Genomic DNA, 20,561 nt, shown 5'->3' on the forward strand with positions numbered 1-20,561 from the left:
GAGGGACGTGCTGGGAAGGCTGAACATGGCGGATGAGGAGAGGCAGGGCTCATCTCACCACACACAAATCTGCAGGGAGAAAAAGAGATTGGAGTGCAGCGAAAGAAGGTGTGGTCACAGAAGGAGGGAGAAGGCTGGTGGCCAATCCGGATCCAGGGAGTGGGATTCAAAGAACCTTGGGAATTACAACAGGGTGAATGTTAATGATATCCCTCTGCTTGCAGGACTGAGACAGACTAGAGGAGATGTCTGAAGGGTATACCTGGGCATATTAAGAGAAATTTGAAGCCAAGAACCAGGACCATCATTACCTACCTCATCCTACCGAGACAAAAGAGTCTCCTTGGAATCCAGGGAGAGCTAAAGGAAGCAGACCCAAACCAAGAAAGAACTATATTTGTGAATTATGGGGAAGGATAGTCTACCCCTGTGCTGAGAAACTGTGAATAAACAGAGTAGTCCAAAGAGTGGCTCCTGTAGTCCTTTCCACATCTCACAATCATATTAAACTTTATTTTCCCTTCCCTTCCTTCTTCTGTGCCATCGTACAGTCTCTATTTTATTCTATTAATTTATTTTGTATCAATGTCTGCAATCTCTTCTTCTCCAATGATTTATGTTCACCATGACCCATTATTATACAGGGCAACAACAAAAAAGGGATCCCTCCTGCTTTTTTGCTTTTTGCATTTACTTGGATGAGTTTGAAATTGTTTGGGAGAGTTTTGTGTTATCACCTTGTAGTCATATGATTACAATGTTTCTGTGATGAAGAAAATGTTGATGGCACCTTGCTGGGAATTTCGTCAATCTCTGGTATGTGTTTGGACATGGGGGTTGGGGCATTGATCAGGTGGTAGTCTGTCTGGTTCCCCCCACCTCATTGTCTCAGACCAGGGTGTGTCTTTTCTTTGCTGATGGGTACGGGGAAATCTAAAGATAATCGGGTTCTTGTTTCATTTCAAGCAGGGATGTGTATTGAGTTTGATCGGTGTCAAGCATTGCCCTTTCGGTAGGTATGGTCTTGATAAAGATATCTACTGAGCATATCATCAACAGATAAAGGATGTGGGATCAAGATAAATGATTTAGCTCCACTCATAGGAATAGGAATCGGAGTGATGGGAATGTGGCTACACTTTTCGGAATGGTGGAATAAATGCAAGGTAGGGGGTTCTTTGGGTCTCTGCAGATTTTCCAAGGTGAAATCTCAACCATCACGTGCAACCTGGACAATAATGATGTTACTATCTCTAATGTGATGGGTTGAGAGTCCCTTTGGATTTTCTTGATTAAAAGGAAAATACCAGCAGGAACAAATTGCTAAATATAAAAAAAACTCCAACTGCGCAGCAGTGCAACTGTAAAAATTGGCATAATGTGGTGTCCTTTTTGAAAAACATGCATGTTTTTGATGCCTGAAGATTGCAGCAATTTCAGTTGTAGTGCAGAAGTCTGCAACCTTTATCTCTCCAGATGTACTGGACTACTGCTCCCATTAGTAGCTACAAATGTGGGAGTCCTGATAAACACTGTTTAAATATCCTGTGAAGGTGGCCACTCGGGAGGGACTACCACAGGCTCGGCTCCAGCAGGGAGGACAAGGGGGCCAGGCCCCCCCAGAGTCAGCCTCTGGCCCCCCTAGAAATAAGGCCATGTCAGTGGTGTTATACACCACTGGTAACCGAGGGAGTGGGGGGTGGTTGTCACTCTATACATTCAGCAGCCACCTCAGAGACGCCATTCTGTGAGGCTGAATTTCAGGAGGCCTGGCCATGATTTGTTTTCTTGCCCTAGACAATGATTTATGCCCCACAGCCATAAAAGTACAAATGACCAGGGAGATGGAGGACCATTCACACCTCTAAGTGAGGTAGCACACTTATTCAAGCAGGCTGCCTACAACTATTTTCTCAAACCTAAAATCACAATGTTGGTTTCTGTAATTTAAAGTATGTTTATTTTTTGTGGGAATATAGTGGTTTTTCACATCATGCTTAATAAAATGGTCATGCTTAATAAAATGGTTAACTATATCAAACAATAATTGACAGGTAAAGTTGCTTGAACACAGATTTCTGCAGAAGGTGTGTCAACTGACTGGGGGCCCTTATAAATTACATTCAAAATATATATTCTGCTGCATTAACTACTTGAGTATAAGTGAAAAGATAAGGTTGTTAGTAACAAAAATGTAATTCTGAAGGGGAGAGTGTAGTAAAATCAAAAAGTGATAAATGCAAGACTTTGAATTAAACATTACCACTACCGTTGCTCTGCACAACATTCCACGCCATAATTATGTAGTATGTCTGTGTGATTAGAGAAGGGGACAAGCCATTAGCAAATGCCTTTTGGTGCAGTTCAATCTCAGTTGCTAGGCCGTGCTCCATCTGCACTGGAACACAAGCAACCATATGAATGGAACACAAGCAACCATATGAATGTTTAGGCCCTGTGGTCTAGCAGTTTGGGAAGGGCTTATGGCATTAGTGACGGGGCCAAGACTGATATGCAAACAATGGTATGGAAGGCTGGCCAGAGCAATGACGGTGGTTCTAATAGATTCAGAGACGTTTTATCTTTTAGGTACAACCGGAACACATGATGTGGAGCACAGATAGGATGGCAATAAAATGTGAGGAGAAACACACATCCTATGGGTGTGTCTGGTCATTTACCCACCTTCCGACTAGCCATGGCTATGTCAATGCCACACCACCAAAACCTAACCTTTCTAGAACTCTTTGAACAAGCTCTATCACAAAGTAACACCAAACATGTTGCTGTATAGGGCCTGCCTTGTTATATCTAAGCATTCTTTTGAGTGTTTAACTACATAATTGACTCTGCAAATGAGCTCCGGGTGTAGTACAATTCTCTTAATATGTGTCTTCAGCCAGTTGATTGTATAAGCAATATATTTGTCAATGCCTCTGTGACTTGCACTGAAGTCCTGTCTTAAACAAGCAATCACAAAGTCAGCAGTTTTGGCTTGTGTATAGGTATTATCAGACATTTGCCAGACAATTCCATCATATGTCCAGTTACTGGCACCATTTTCCAGCTGTTCTCATCTTATGACCAGGTGGTAGCAAATGCCTATCCATGCCTAATCAAAAGCCCAATCTGTTGGCTAGGCCAATGGATGTTGCCTTGAGTTTGCCTCCCTAATTGAATGTGTATATGTCCAGATGTGGGTGTCTTGCTTGCTATGCCTAGGGAATCAAGCTGCACCTCACTGAGCTGATCAAACAAGGCCCTACCTGACCATGATAAGGCTAGGTTGGCAAGTATTGACCGGTTTCAGATCTTCTCATGCATACTTACCAGTGCGGCTCCGACCTAAATATAATGTACCTTTGTTTGGAAGCCTAGTCTAGTCTACTCTGACAGAACGTTTCATGATTCAAACTGATTTACTGACTTGATAACCTCATTCTGTTTTAGTACATTTACAGAGTTTGCATGCAAACAGTATATGTAATGTGTGTTGTGGGATTTGTTTGGAAAGTATGTGCAGGAAATGAAACACGACACCCATAAAATAACAACAAAGAAGAACGTTTTCTACAATGTTGCAGGCAAAGTATAAAAGGTGTACATCTTTTATAACTAAAAAGCAGTATTTAAATATTTTCTGTAGAGTGCAATCAGAAGTGGATTTAATATTTGGACAAGGGACAAATGCCAATGCCGCTCCCCACTCCCCTGCTCTACTCTCTCCCCTCAAATACAAACAGCACGACTGATCAGGCCCTACCAGTGAGATCTTATCTTTTTAACGTGTCTCAGAGGCAGATTATTTACAACAGGAAGTGATTAGAGATGAGAAAAGGTAAAAAGGCAGTGCCCAGTGTTGTGGCACTTAAAAAAATATATATATATATATGGGGTTTTAAGAAGCTATTTAAGTGTGATTGTTGGGTGATTAGTAAGTAAGGGGATACAGAAAAAGCTGTGCAAAACAACCTTGTCATGCATTTCATTTCACTTTGTGTCTGTATGAGATTGTTTGTAAATGATCATCAATTGCTATGCTGGAGCTTGTAGGCTTCCATTCAGGATGGGGAAAATAAAGCTACAGTCATAGGGGATCATTTTCCAGGTCAAGTGGAGTGGAAGAAGTGGCGCTAAATGCATGTAGCTCCACTTTTTATGAGCTGCAGGGATTTGTATGATTTGACAGGTGAAGTTGGAGAACAGATCAGACTTAACAAGGACCCCCTGCCAATCCGATTGGTATTCCACCAGCATGTATTTTTTTTTACGTTGGCGGAAAACCAATAGATTCCTATGGGACCTGCCTGACTTTTACACCTGGAAAAAGTGGGCAGAGTGCAAAGGAATCCATTGTGGATGGCTCCCACAATCGTTAATTGTGGAAGTGATTTACACTTTTCCAGACACGTAGTTGTAAAGAGCAAGGCAATGAAAACAATTAAAATTAATGAATGGCCCCTTTTGCAAAAAAGTGTAAACAGAAGAATTCCGATCTGTGCAATTCAAGATTCAAAACAAAATTCCCCCATTAATGTTTTCATCAGCATGTTTCTACAATGATGAATGCATTGTCAGGTTGGTGTATCATGTGACCTGTGCATTTTTAAAGTAATCTGTATACAATTTAGTATTATTTTAGGTATTGAAAGCCAAATTTCAACACATATTTGTATCAACGTGAGCTCGGAAGATGTGTGGTCAAGTATCTAAATCTCAGGCTAGGCTCAAATTATGGCTTTATTACTTAACCAAAGTGTGTGATCCTGGGAATATTTTTTAATTTCACTATGCCTTACCTGTTAAAATGTGGTGCCATTAGAAGTGATTCAGTTTGCATATTAAGCTATTCCAAAAAGTTTCTCTTATGTTTTATTAGGTAGGCAGCACAGGGATTAGGACACACACACACACCTACCTTTGAAAATATCTGGGCCACATTTATTGAACACAATTGTGTCATTCAATAGCAAATCACATCAAACAAAGGTCATCATGGACAATTGCATATTATAACCAGTATATACCAGACAATGATGTACAGGGGCACGCCCCACCAGGAGCGATACCAGGAGACCGCAAACCCCTCAACCAGCACTGATTCAGCCCTTACAGCCCTAGCACTCCCTTGCACTCTCAACTCAATTAAAATGTCCTGCAAAAATGCAACAAAAAATAACATTTTGTGCTTAAAATGTAATTTTGGACATGAACCACAGAATGGGAATACTGTAGGGGTTCAGTTGGAAAGGAGGGGGGGTTGTGGAATGGATGGGCGAAGGAAGGATTTTATACATGTGTATGGTATTGGAGGATAGGTTGCTGTGCTCGAAATATTAAGATGTTAAGATCAACAAGACTACCTGTATTGATTGCACATGGTATGTTCTGTTTTTGAAATTTAAAGAAGTTTAAAAAAAAATGTAATTTTGTAGGAAACAAAATCTATTCCTTGCTTCAGTATTCTGGGTTGGGGGTATATCTTTCACAACAAGATGGAAGGACCACAAGCATCTCCACCGGGGCCTGCTGGGAGTATCCACAGTACTCAGGAAGGTATTGTTGGGCAGACACCATCTGCAATAGTACAAAGTCTGGGTGCCTCATTGCTTAGCACTCTCGGAGGAGGAGGAGGAGGAGGCATCACCCTCAAATCTCCCAAGCCAGTCCAGGAAAGGCGTGCTGGGTGCTGGTGTGAATAGGTGGGATGGGAGGTAAATGGGAACGGTGGTTAGGGCAGCTGAAGGAAGGTGACTGGACGGTGAAAGGTGAAGGAGGATCAGATAAAACAGAAAGGGGAGCGCAGATGGGAAGATAGGCAGATTGATGTTGCAACACTATTTTCCTTGCTTCCTTTTGCTGTGTACAGTTTTTTTTATAGAGGGGTGCAAATGTATTTTTGCAGATCTGGGAAGAAATGTTTTGCTGGATCATGAATCTGGGAAATCTAGATCAACACCAGCACTTTGTTTAGGATACTCCTAGACCCACACTCAATGGAATGTGGGCCACCCTGGCCCACCCAGATGAAAATTCCTGGAGCCGGGCTTGGGCTACCATCACATGTTAGCTGACTGTGCCTTACCAAAAGAGAAATATACATTTTTATATCACTCTGGTCCTGCCCACAAGGACCATACAGAACCAAAATGCTAGGCAAGAGTACCAACAGCAACCCCCCAGACCCCAGGTACATGTTTCTGCCTTATTGGAGATCATCAATGAGGTAGGTCTGTGTCTCTCTAGACACAGAGACCATGGGGTCCATGTCTTGATTACTCTTCATAACTCCCATTAGCCCTAGCTAGCATAGGCAATTGTGAATGGGAGTTTAGTCTCGAACATCTGGAGCACCACAGTTTGCAGACACCTGATGCAATGGCGTGTTTCAGTAGCAACATCCCCATATACTGCATTGACCTCTACAGCCCCTGTTTGTTTCTGAAACCCCGTTGAAGAGGCTGCCCTGTGAGCTCACCGGTGTTCAGAAAATGTCACCCCTTAAAATTCAAATGCTGCTGTGTCGGATTTCGAGCGCAAATGTGGTCCTTCATTTCGAGTATCACTTCTAATTGTCCGCATGTTTGTTTATCTTGCAGAGCTCCCAATTTCAAGCTGCTGAAAGAAGGCCAGAGGTACGTATTAAGCCTTTATTTGCTGCCAGTCCTCGGCGGGCTCAGGCACACTATGGCGCTCTCTGATTTCCTTGGCTGGCGCGTGCATCACATTGTCTGCCCGACGCATGTGCAAAGAGAGGCTTTGCTTTGTTTGGACACGTGTCGTCTCCTCCGGCCAGATGATGTGTGTGATGTATGAGATTTACTGTACAGCTGCCCCCTCACAGAGGACTCAATTTAAACCTGTTGAAATCGGACACAATCACTGTGTACCCCGAGCTTGTTTTGCTCTGCTGGCCAATTGTAAATCGGCTGGTGTTTATTAAATGTGTTGACAGTTGGCGGAAGTTTCCTTGGCACGGTGTACAGTCTGCCAGCCCTGTGCACAAAGGCAGCCGAGATTAGTTTGGACTGTGCGGTTTTTATCTACCCCATGCTTTCAGTCTTTCTTTGGCATCACCTGGCCATAACGTGGGACGCGCGTGCAGATGCTTCACGGTGGCTTCTCTCGTTTTTTACCGCGACTAAGCCGCCATGAGTAGGGGGGGACGGTGGGGGGGGGCGGGGGTTTGGTTGGGCGCCAGATTGGCCCTGTAAATTTGAAATCGGGTCTCAGCCAAATGGCAACAGAAATGATTGCACCAGGTCACCAGCCCTTACTGTTGGCAAGAACTTGCTATATTGGACTCTCCCACTCAACTGCATCCCACACCTCATGCAGTGTGGTCGATGCCTTTGACTATGGCATTGGACCTCGTGTGTTTGCTTTTGTACCTGAGCTAATATGCTTGGAGGATTACAAAGGCCAATTAGTTAATCGGTTTCAATGTGACCAGCACTACAGCCAGGGACGTCATTTTACCAAAATGCCAGGGGGTAGCATAGCAGAAGTGACATCACACGACCCTTGACCTATGATGATATCACAGAAAGTGATGTCATTTTACCCTACCCCGAAATGACATCACTGGAAGCGATGGAGCACAACCTTTCACCCCTTAACAAAACAGGAAGTGGCATTGTTCGCAAGTACACTACGAAAAATATGGCTACGATATCACTGTAATATATTTCATACAAAAATGGCACACCATATGTATCGTTAATATCAGCGCATATATAGGCCCATTTGCCAAATTACTGTGAATGCAAGCAGGCGTCCAAAGCCAAACGATGATGTGTTATTATACAGCACTTACGCTTTGCTTCATATAGAACAAATATACATACGATATCACCCAACCTGTATAGGTGGTAATTTATCAATCTCAGCAGTATGAAAGGCTGAGTTGACCTTGCCAGTAGCCGAACCTGCAGATCACACGCACATTGCAGCAGTGAGCGCTCAACCCACTGAGCTATCTTGACGGCTATAGCTATCAGAAAACTATAAAGAAGACTCTAGGCAAAAAAAACTCAAGCAGGACCTTATCCTACTACTAAACGTCTATTGGAATCCGACGGTGACAAAGACCAAGAGTTTCATAAATAACGTGGAGAAAATTCTAACAGATGCAACTGAGAGGTACGACATGGACCACACCTTGATATGTGGCAACCTAAATGCCACCTGCCCTGCATTTGAGATGGAAAGGACAACTCATAACACGGGCAATGCACAATCAATAGCGAGAGGTGTAGCATGGACAAAACTGATGGAATCGTGGGATCTCTACAACCTAAATTCCCTAGAATCGGCCAAATCCAGAATTCCAACATGGGAAAGTGCTGGCAGAAGAAGCACAATTGATTATATCTTTGCCTCAAAAGAGCTATATCTCTCAACCAGAAGTTTCAAGGTAGTGAAAACCACGGCGAGTGACCACAATCTACTAACTGCAATGTGGCCAGCAAAAAAAAGGATGCCGGTGATAATGCCAAAAAACCTGGAACTAAACCAACAAGGAAACCGATTGAAAATTACAACAGAAAGCATAATTTCTATCACGGCAGCTTATAATGGACAAAAAACCTCAAACACTTCAAAAGAAAATCTGGATTACAGCCCTCTTTTGATCCCTTATCTACACCCACAACGCATACGAGCAGATGACAAAACACATTTACATATTTACAATGAAGAACTGAGGTTAAAGAAATCAAATCTAAGAAAGGCTACTCGGCTTGCACGAACAAACCCAACACAGACAAACGTAGACTTGGCATCCAAAACTAAAAGACTGTACAAATCGTGGATACAATCGACACGCTGGAAATTATATCAAGTGGATGCAGAGAACATGCTGAGAGCAGTCTGTAAAAAAAACTCACGAGATTTTTGGGCAATCATAAAACACAAAACCTCGCCTACGGACACAAGAACTATAAACAGTGTTGCAGAAAAAAAATGGAGTGAATATTATACTGACCTATACAAAGATCCTATCCCAGAAGAAGCAACAGCGACTACCCAAGATGACGCAACCTGGATAGTATGCTCAGAGGAGGATATTTTGACAAAGATTAAGAATTTGAACAACTCCCGTGCCCCTGGCCCAGACGGCATCTCCAACGCCCACTTGAAACAGGATGCAGAAATTTGGGCTCCACTAATATCAGAAATCTTCAGAAGATCAAGGATTTCGAAAACCATCCCTGATACGTGGAAGACAGCAAACATCGTCCCAATTTATAAAAAGGGCCCAAGGGACGATCCGAGAAATTACAGGCCGATTGCACTATTAGACGTGCTCGGCAAACTTTTCGGATCCCTGTTGTTGGATTAATTTCAGATATGGAAAAAAGAGGCAAAAACAACTGACCCCTTCCAATCAGGATTTGAAAAGAACTTGGGAACGTCAGTAAACATTATGCTGATCAGTATATTAAAATCAAAAGTCTTTGAGGGGCATCCATCAATATTCATTGCTTCAATTGATTTGGTCCAAGATTTTGACCGCGTGAATAGGAATAAACTGTGGAGAAAACTGGAGAAACAAAAATGTCCACCATCCATTCTTGATCCAGTGAAAGCGCTATACAGTGAAACGCCGATTAAAATCCGGCTCAATGAAGCAGGCTGGATGTCTGAAAACATAAAAACGGCCAGAGGTGTGAAACAAGGCTGCCCTCTGGCGCCGGCGCTGTACAAGGCCTACATGGCCGACATAGCAGATTCTGAAAATGACACTCGATCATTTCCACCACAAATAGGCGATTCAAAGGTGACAAGACTGCTCTATGCAGATGACATTCTACTGCTTGACCAAACAGCAATTGGACTCCAGAGACAAATAGACAGTCTCACAGCCTACTTGAAAAAAAACGACCTAGAACTTAATACATCAAAAACAAAAACCTTGATCTTAGAAAAACCACCAAGACCAAAAAAAGATTGCAATGGTTCGCAAATTCTGAGAAACTGGAAACAGCTAAAAGCTGTACTTACTTAGGGGTGAAACTCTCGTCCAGTAAAATCGATAAAACGATGCAAGAACATCTCATCGCCAAAACAAAAACCTTAGCAGCACAGGCAATATCGTTGGATAGAAAATTTGGGAAATTTTAAATTCTTCCTTTAATAAACTTCTACAGAGCAAAGGTCTGTCCAACTCTGACCTATGGAGCAGAAGCTATGTTACATCTGCCGAAGACTCTATGGGCTAAACTTGAAGGTACATTTTGGCGTAGAGTGCTACGACTTCCAAACTCCACTCCCGTTGCAATTATCCGACGTGAACGGAGCCTTCAATCATTGGAATCCGTGGTGACGATAAAACAGCCTATTATTCCTGGGTAAAATCATAAGGCACCCTAGACCAAAAATTCTGGAGATCATACTGCAAGAGATGAGGAGCGAAAAAAAACAGATGTTAACAAGTTGGTACAGCAGACTGTTGGAACAGGTGGCTAAAATCAGATGTTCTGAATGGGATATAGAAAGGATCCCTGGAAAAATAAAGAGAAAACTTAAAATACAAGACTGGATTGAGACTTTAGACAAAGCAGAAGATCTCACAACTTCCACACATCACATAATGAACACCCAAAAAATAGATGAGGTCAGAAACTACTTAAAAAAGTTTCCAGACAAACGATTGAGAACAACTTTTTTGAGAGCAAGGCTGAATTTACTGAAAACCAATGAGATTCTTTTTCGAAGAAAACAGTCGACTACTAAAAACTGTCGATATTGTGAGATGATGGAAAACGAAACATTACGCCATCTCCTCCTTCATTGTTCAGGAACAAAAAAGCTGCGAACTATCTATCTTAATCCACTCAGAGCTCGGCACCTAACGGCAAACGAAGAAACTTGGTGGAACATGCTAATGTGTGGCAATTCCACATCTTTGACTGTGGCAACAGCAAACTTTTTGGAAAAATTGAAGCTAGAGGGAAAAAACCAATAAAAGAAAGCTCCAAACTTTGTAACAAACAGAAAACTACACAACAGTCACAACGAGAAACAACAAATAAAGACAGGAAAAATCTGGACAGAATTTGTAAAAATTGTAATACAATTAAACACAAAAATAAAAAAAACTAGCACCTCCAGAAGCAAAGAGCCACATGCTGCTGGCCAAAGCCCAGGATCCTCAATGTAATTTTTTTTGGGGGGGCAGCATGTGACGTCCCTGATTACAGCCATGATTGTAGGTGATACACATTTGCCTTGTCGCTCGGGACCAGTGCTTCTTTTCCGGTGTTCAGCATAAGTTGGCCACCAAGAAAAATATTAAACCGACTGTTAAAGAATTTAAAAAGGATTTGTTAAATATTATTATTACTTTATTTAAAGCTGCCTGGTTCTGTGAATGCTCCCCGCTTTCAGACTGGCTTTAGAAAGGGAATCCCTGAAATGTCTAATACCCTGGTTTTGAGATCTCTTCGTGCTAAATAAAATAAAGCCTGGCATTGCTGGCATTGCACCTGTTTGTATGTGATCGTTTGTGATTACTCTGTGGCATTTGACCATGTTGACACAAAATTATTATGGCAGAATTATACAGTTGCGGAATTGACCTGCGGCTATTTCGGATGTTAATCGCTTATACGCAGAGGACATGCTTGCAAAAAGGTCTGGGAGCCCCTCTACTGAGAACACAGTCGGCAAAATAACTTGTTCTCTGGGTAGGTTCCCACTCGGGGGGGGGGGGGGGTCTAAAACCATGTTTTAGCTCACTGTACCTTTAACAGCCGACAAATATCCTTTTGCATATCAGTCTGGTCCCACCCACTTGGGCAGTCCAGCACTGAAATGCTAGGCAATTCCTTTCTGAACAAGAGTACCAGCAGCAACCCCATACACGTGTTTCAGCCTAGTCGGCCTCATCAGTGAGGGGAAGCTGTGTCTCTCTACGCACAGTGAGCAACCCACGTCTGGGTTACCGTGGGTAATTTAGGGTGAAATCCCAAGTCCCTAAACATATATGCAAAAGGTCTGGGAACATGCTGTTCTACAATGAGACTTAATCAGTGCTGTAATTAGGACGGGAATATTGCGAGTGGCTCACGGGAAGTGCCTGTACTTGAGGGTGGAGAAAGATGTGGCAGGTAATTTTTCGTAAGAGGTCAATAAGAGAGTATGGTGCATTGCTAGTATTCCTTTTGCTGCACCTGCCTCTTCCATTAATTATTCTACAGCACCAACCCTGACAGCGAGCCGGCTGTATTGTGAAGGGGCTGCCTGCAGATGTGAGTGCCTCGGATTAAGAAATAAAAGCAGAGGCAGATGCAGCAAAATTAATACTAGAATTATGCCCGCCTCTCCCATTGGCCTCTTGCAACCAAGCACTGCCACCTCTTGTCCAGCCTCTCCTTTTTTGTTGTTGATTTGCGGCACCAACCATTGCAAGCAGCCCTATCAACATTTGAGCGCTGAAGCGGCTGTCTGCAGGGGTCGGCGCTCGTGGGGGTAGTCCCAATTCAGGGTCAAGACTGCTTGGGCACGATCCTGCCAAGGCCCAATCCACTTAAAGCCTATCCCCTGCACTTTTCATTTGCACTGCACAATCTGAATGTCACAAGGCCTAGTAAGATTTTTTTTCTTGTCATTCCTCTGTTCCCCTCCCGTCTTGTGGCGCCTAGAAACACTTGTGTAGAGGCACGATATAAATACCAAATCGTATCATATCATGGACTTAACATTCAAGTGTTCTGTACTAGTTTTATAGAAACTAATCGAGGGTTAACACAGGGGTGTTTGCTCGTTCCCTTCCCAGTTAACCGTTACATGCCTCATTTGAAGGGTGAGCTAAAGAGTGCGCCTACCTTTCGACCCAAACTGGTTACAGTAGCCATTGCTTGGCTTGGTTATGTGGATTACCTTGTTTTATTAAATCATACAAAATATTGTTTGTAAGCATAGCATCGATGTGGTGGGAATATTTTCCACAAGAAATACATTGTAACTCAATGTAAGCAAAACAAAAGTAATGCGTTTTGATGCTACCAGGTATGGTAGTAACAGTTTTACATGAAAATTGGGTTTACAACCTTTAGAGATGGTTAATGAGTATTGTTTTCTGGGTTCCTTTTCTTACACTAGGAATAACACTAAAATTGTACACCAGAGGCATAGGAGCAAATTAGGTTCAGTATTAGCAGCATTATGGACCTTTGATAATCTTCATGAAGGATTCTCCTTATAACCTGTAACCCCCCTCACCCCTCTTCCCTACTAAATGAGTTGACCCTGTCTGCAAGAAAAGAAACCAAGTTGCCTCCTAGAAAGGCCCTCGGCCGAGAAAGCGTGACGGTTCCAACCCCACTGGCCCTTGGGTACAAGAGAGGACCATACCCCCAACACTCCTGTTTTTCCTTTCTCCGACAGATTGGTTTACTAGTGATTTTATTGTGCTTTTGTTTTTCTTTAGGGATCCTTCAGGGTCAGTGGCAGCACAAGGGACCAAACAGCTGGGCAACCCCCATGCTCCTGGTATGTTCGGAGGCATCAATTGCACCAGTTGCTATCACAGCAGGTTGAGCCCTCCCTGAGTGCCAGCTGTACCATTCAAGATCCAATGAGCGGCAGAGGCAAACCCCTCCCAGACAAGGGACTGTCCTCACCGCAAACAAATCTCCTGCCAAGTGGCGAGGAACATGAAGCTTTCCACTCCCCTCATCTAGATCAGCAGCACGCTGGGCATTCTGTCAGTGTTACTCTGAATGAGATGAAATGGCTCATTGTGGATACTGTGTACTCGGCCCTTAGCAAGAGACACCCCCAGCGACCCTTCAACCAGCACCAGTGGTTCACCCTCATCCCGCTTTCCTAGCGGCTCCTGCTGTGGATCCCCCCCACAGGCAGAACGGATTGTAGAGGAACATGAGGAATGGGATTCTGTAGGGAAATACTTGTGTACAGAGATTGAGGAGGTGACTTCTCACCTCCTGGCTAACTGGGATCTCTTTGATGCACCAGCTCGGGGAACTCCTGCACTAGCCCTGCTGGACGCATATAGTCTATGTCTGAACCCCTCGCACATGGGCTGCCCTTTTACTAAGCATTAGAGCTATAATTTCAACGTAATGGAGGTACCTGGAGAAAGCATCAATCCCAGCACTGCCCCAAGATGTATCCCATTCAGGGATTCAATAAAGAAAAACCAGACTCTATGAAGGGAGTATTACTGCTGCCCTGCTTTACCACAAAGACTATGGCATCTTCAGATGAGGCTTTCTCACCTGTTCAGGTGGACAGGATTGTGGAAGGCATGTTGTAAAAGGCATGTGCTGCTTCTTTCTTTGTCCTTAGACGGGTATTTCCTCTGTCAGTCACAATCTTTGCTTTAGGATTTTCAGGCATTCTCATGGCCTTCGAGGAGGGAATGGATTTATCTCATTTGGTAGGAATTTGCGAGATGGTGCTTACATTTAACTCGGGCATCACTTGCAGTGTGTGTTATGTGCTTTCGCCCTAGAGCAAGTGACGCTTGCCGCAGGATGGCATCATTACTGCCTGCAGGGTTGAAAGGGAGAGGCCTCAGAACGTGCTAGACTTCCTGGGACTAAATCTCTTCGGACAGTATTTAGGGGAGCTTGTGAAGAAGGCAAGAGAGGATTCTGGCCTTGCTCTTCTGATTAAGTCCCCTAATATGGCCATCTCTAGAAGGGTGGGTACCATTATCAGCCCTGCAGAGCAGTCTCAGGCACCAAGTGAGAGGTCTTCTGGGGTCTGTAAGGAACTCATGGTGGCAACAGTAAAGACAGGCACAAGTGATCACTGTTCAAGGGTGTTTATTAAACTGTATAAATGGGTGAGAAAAACGTTGGATCTAAATCTAAATCTAAGATGGGAGTAAGCTACAACCATCAAATAATAATAAGTTAGTCCTAGTGATGTGTTGTTAAATAAAAAGAGCCTATGCTAAAAAAAAAAAGCCAATCCTTACTGCTAAGTTGCAAAATAGTGTGGGATAATGTTCACTAGAAAAGAAAAGTGTTCACAAAATTATAAGTCAGCATGGTACAACTGGGTCTCCCTTCCCCACGTTTTTAGCACATGACAAGGTGGGACTCTAGAGCACAGCACACTCCTGGGCTTCTCCAGCACGAGCTTACAGTTTGTTTCCAAAATATCAGGGCCTTCTGTGGCCAAGTCCCTTTTACACCAGGTCTCTTGCCTCGAAAGGCCTCGTGTGCTATAAACAACAAAACAAAAGTTCCTTTCAGTAATCTTCCAGTCAAGTGGTTTCCCTTCACCCGTGGATCCCCCTCAACCGGGCTCCGATCCTTTTACAACGTTGGCCTCCCTCAGTCGGGTTCACTACAGGCTTTCATTCACGATATCAGCAACTTATAACATTCAAGTGTCTCAATGTCCCTTTAATCCTTTAATTAATCATTCTTTGGGGACATCCCTCAGCCCGTTCACACTTGTCAACACAATGTGTACGGGGTGTTCTGTTTTGTTCTCATTCACTGGCATCCCTCATCCCACATTTGCTGGCTTAACACAGTTCACTTGGTTATAACACTTTTTGGGATTTACTTCCCTTAGCTTTTTCCAGGCTCCGGTCAGGCTTTCTCCTAAACCCCAGTCAGGCTTTCTCTTAGTCCCCAGTCAGGCTTTCTCTTAGCCCCCAGTCAGGCTTTCTCTTAGCCCCCAGTCAGGCTTTCTCTTAGCACCCAGTCAGGCTTCACACATTCGCCGTTCACGCAGCGTTTCCCTCAGCCGGGCGCAAACGCTTGTTTCACAATGTCCAAACTTTGGTAATGGGTTAAGGACTTTCGATTGTACAAGGGATTTTGGCTCGACCCTTGTATGACCACCTTAACTTTCTATACCGGTCTTTCCTATGTCCTCTTGGTTCTATAATGATCACAAGAAAAGCGGATCAGCCAGAGTCTTTTGAATGGACGCCCACGTGGCGCCAGACCACTCTGCAGCTGGTCTTTAAAAGCTCATCAGCACACATGTTTTTTGTTCATAACATGTTGCCGTTTGCAACCTTCGCTCAACACCATCTGGTTTACTATCGGTTCTCCCTCCGACTCACTGGCTGTGCTGAACGTCTTGTTGTTTCTTGTTTCTGGAGTCAAGGACGGTACCACAGTAGCAGTCGCGCCTCCCCGCCTCAGTTATCAGTGCGGGAGGGTCCCGTGCACCGTTGACATCTGCTACACCACACGTCAGCTTTAGTTCCCGTTCTTATGATTCCTTTCACGGAGGCTTTGCGGGTTTGGGTAAAAGGGCAAGGGCACTTCCCTCCTTATTATCCTTTCCGGTCTCGCTGCCTTTCTTCTCTGTGTGAACTGCCGTCCTGGAATAGCTGTTTCCTTTTGTGTTTGTCCTGGCTCAAAGTGTTCTCTCGTGCTCCACCTTTTATCCCTGTGGGGAAGGGAAAGGGCCGTCATGTGTGTGTAGTTATTGTCAGTTGCCTGACCCTGCATGACCCTTGTGTTGGGACATGGCAGGTAAACGGCTCTAGTGTTAGTACATTGTCTTTCAAGGTGTAAGAAAGTTTTCGTGTTGGAAAGGGGGGGTGGGATAGAGCTTCTAAATACCCTATGGGGTAGGATGGGGAAAAGGTGTTATAAGGAAGGGGGTACAGCGTGTCACCCATCGGTTTCCGTCTTCCACTCCCCGAAGACCCCCCCATCCAGGTGATCCTCCCCCACTGGTCCACCCCCAGGACTGGATCCAATACCGATGGCCATGTCCTGGCTACCTAGATGACAAATCCCCGGGGACTAGCGGGTGAGAAACCTTCAGTGCATGTTTGGACCGAGGCCTGCCTTAGACCAGAGCTCCTTGTGGCAAGTAGGCTCCCATATTTCCAGCTGGTGTAGTCAAGAGAGGTTTCCAACGACGGGGCACAGGGAGTTAACAGCGATGGGTTTGGACTCATACTCACCTCCCTTCCTCCTGACTCCGGTACTCAGATGATGCCATGGCCCGGATATCCAGCAAATAAGAAGGCTCTGCATCAGAATATTCTCTCCCTCTTCACCGAGAGAGCCATCATGCCTGTTCAACGTCAGGAGGTGGAGGGGTGGATTTATGCAATCATCTTCCTGGTCCTGAGATCCTCGGGATTATTCAGGCTCATTACAAATTTCAAGGGCATGAACTATGAATTTCACGATGGAGATGTTACCATCCATTATCCCCATGGTGGCACCAGGGGAGTATTTGTTCTTGGTCAATTTAGAGGATGCCTATCTCCACGTAACCCATCATGTCAGCTTTTCCTCAGATCTGCCAATCGGGAAGGTCACTTTCGGTTTGGGTCTGTCCCTTCAGCCTTGCCTTAGCACCCTGAGCCTTCCCCAAGATCCTGACTCCCCTGGTTGGACTGCTTCATATACAGGGGATCATGCTTCAACCTTACATAGACAATTGGTTGGTGCATGCCTCATCCCTTTTGCAAGCTTTTGAGAATATGGCTACAGTCTCAGACCCTGATCAGCTTTGACTGGGTGCTGAATTTGGCCAAGAGCAACCTGACTCTTAGGCAGCAGTTGGATTTTGTTTGGGCAAGCCTCGACACAAGAATGGTCCATGTGCCAGAATACACAAGATGTATACTAGACTACACTGTTTTCTGTTTTCCCTTGGGCCTGGTTTGCCTGGGACTGCAAAGCCAGGGGAACATGATAGTTTGTATATTCAGGGTCATATGGGGCAGGGTACAACTGAAGCCCCCGGGCAGCTTTCTCCTTGCTGGCTGGGATCTGGCTTCTAAGGACTATCCCGCTTGATCCACTCCTCTCCCAGGACTGCAGCACAACTTCAGTGGTGGATGGGAGAGCGGAAAACCAGTCTGTAGAGGATCACCTGTCAAGCAACTCCCCAGATTCTTACAAAAGATTCCAGTACACAGGACTTGAGGGGTGGGGCATGCTAGTTCAAGAATCTGCACAGGCTTTCTGGAATCGTAAGGAGGCAAAGGGTTCCTCGAACTGGAGAGAACTCTCGTCAATCAGAAGGCCTCTTCTCCACTTCACAACTGCAGGCTCAGGTGATTCTGGTGAGGACCGACAATGTGGTAACAAAGTGTTACATGAATCCTCGGGGGGACACCAAATCCCAGAAATTAGCCCAGGTGACCAAGGCCATCATGTCTTGTTAAGATAGTCATCTCTTCTCTCTCTCTCTACTTCCTACCCATTGGGGTGGAGAATATCCAGGCATTTGCACTCAGAAGGAACTGTGGCTACTTGGGGGAGATGACCCTCGCAAGACAGATGATCATGGTGATTTGCAGGAGATTTGGGGTACTGGTTCTGGATCTTTTCGCCGCTAGGACATCTTACCAGTTCCTGTCATATTGCTCCAGGGACAGGGACCCTCTCTTCTGGGGGCCAGGGTGCTCTTTCTCTCCCCTGGCCATTGGTCTAGTCTATGCCTTCCCCCTTCACTCTTCTGGCCAGATTCCTTTTCAGGATACGCAGCGAGGGGGGTGCTGGTAATTCTGGTGGACCCAGCTTAGGAATGTCGGCCCTGGTTCTCTCTCCTTCAGGGGTTGCTGCTTGCTCCTCCCTGAGTTAATTCCCCTCGCCCATCTGGTCCTCCCTCCTTGAGGAACCTGCACCTGACCGTCTGGCTACTGACCTGTGTGTGTTAATCCATTTGGGGATGTCCCCTGCCCTGGCAATCGCCATCCAGGATTCCCATAAACCTGCTACCCCTTGGCATACAATACACATTAATGTTCCCTCTCCTCCTGGTGTTCTACTATAGACGTAGCTCTGCTCACTTTTATCCTTGAGATCCTCAGGGAGGGGTTTGTTCTAGGGCTTTGTTTCTTCTCCGTGCACCCAACTAGCAGCTGTGAGCCCCTCCTGGAGAGCCTTCAGGAGGTATTGTGGAAGCAGAACCATCTACAACACACCTGCTTAGGAGTTTCACCCTGTCTAGGTCTCCCATCTGATCTCTCCACCCAGCTTGGGATCAGTCTTTAGTGCTGGATGGCTTTAATGCATTACTTTCTGGCAGATCCCTCTGAAGCTCATCACACTTAAGACAACTTTCCTTCTGGCCATCAACATTGTCATGAGGCTAAGAGAAATTGGGTCCCTGCTGTGTTCCAAACCTTACATGCACTTCCTTCCTGATGGCATGGTTTTATGCCCCTCCTCTTCCTTATAGCCGATGGCCCTTTCCTCCTTCCATCATAATGAGGACCTAGTTCTTTGCACTCTGGTCTCAATGAGGGATCCCTTGAAGACGGCTCTGTCAGTCCCCTGGATGTGGATAGAATGGCATGTTCTTATCGGGAACAGACAGCTTCCATTAGGAATACGGACTCCTTGCTGGTGAGGTTTGGGACAGGCCAGGAAAATAGTGAGCCTTCTGTGGTGTCCATGAGCAGGTGGGTGAAGCAGATGATTTCCATGGCTTATGAGATAGCCGTCTCTGAGGTTCCTTGTGGCATACAGGTGGGGGTCCACCATAGGATGGTTACCCCTTTGGTGGCTTTTAGGGTGTTCTCTTTAATGGACATTTGCCCGGCTGTGACTTGGACCATTCCTGCCACATTATTGACCTCTGTGTCTGTCGAATGGTCCTATAGTTTTTGTGGCATCCGTCCTTGCAGCACATCACTGGAATTCTGGTCTTGAAATAAAGTCACTGAGTTTGCAATATCATATGTGGGGTTTTTGATTGCCTTTTTGTTGACCAGCCACACCTTGGTATTAGCTCACTTATTGAGGACTGGGGCGCGAGGAAGAGGAAAGAGGCTAATGCCTCATTTACTTACCTGTAATCCTGATTACATTGAGTCCTACATTTCCTCATCCCAGACCAGCTTCCCGGCCTTCTAACCTGGTAGATTTGGCTCTGGTCATCTGCGTGGTACTTAGCCCTCTTGTACTTTATGGATCAGATCATAAAGGGGTGAGGTGCCAGCACCCTTCCTTGGTTAGGGACCTTTTCTAGAAGACATTCACGTTGCCTTTTTGTCAAATGTGTGGGTCACCACATTTAGTGAGGATTGGGAAGAGGAGAAGAGTAGGATTCTATAAATTGATGATTACTGGTAAGTAATCATGCCTTTATCCAAGTATTAAAATGGAAAGTTGCCTTGTACAGGGTAGAGTCCAAACTTATCTTGGAAGTGCAGGGCTTCAAAACCATAGAAGAATTTTAGAGCTAAATATTGGGGCTTCCGAGCAGTTTTCCGGTGCTGCTAATCCATTTGGAAGTTGGGCTTCTCTCAGTTGAAACTTTAATTAAGTTTCAGAAATCAGAGAGCCTTATTGCAATCCTTAGCTGCTTTAGAAAATGACAGTAATACCTAGTTACCCTCTTTTGCACGTTGTAATGAGCAATTTGTATTAGAAATCTAATTATATATCAATAGCCAGTGTCTCGCATGTTATCTATTGAAATGTTGAAAAAGAAGGCCCAAATATGGAATTGGAATTCTAACTTTATTTTTGTTTAAAAACAAAATTATACTAGAGTACATTAAAGCACCTCCAGTTTCTCCTTGGATCAGCCGATTTCCAAACCGTGGTCTATACTGGTTTTGTATGAAGTCTGATTAAATT

The 20,561-nt window shown here is 44.7% G+C and overlaps 1 protein-coding gene across 3 annotated transcripts in view; it reads left to right on the plus strand.

Annotated features, from left to right (window-relative positions):
• The window catches only part of RPAP2 (RNA polymerase II associated protein 2), a 1,184,138-nt gene that overhangs the window by 392,390 nt on the left and 771,187 nt on the right, over nt 1-20,561 (plus strand). For all 3 annotated transcript variants that reach the window (XM_069641788.1, XM_069641789.1, XM_069641790.1), the window contains one exon: nt 6,600-6,635. In XM_069641788.1, coding sequence (XP_069497889.1) covers nt 6,600-6,635 — 36 coding nt within the window. The remainder of the gene's footprint in view (nt 1-6,599; nt 6,636-20,561) is intronic.

This window comes from Ambystoma mexicanum, chromosome 1q, assembly GCF_040938575.1.
Source record: "Ambystoma mexicanum isolate Mex_15411 chromosome 1q, UKY_AmexF1_1, whole genome shotgun sequence".
Lineage (NCBI taxonomy): Eukaryota > Metazoa > Chordata > Amphibia > Caudata > Ambystomatidae > Ambystoma > Ambystoma mexicanum.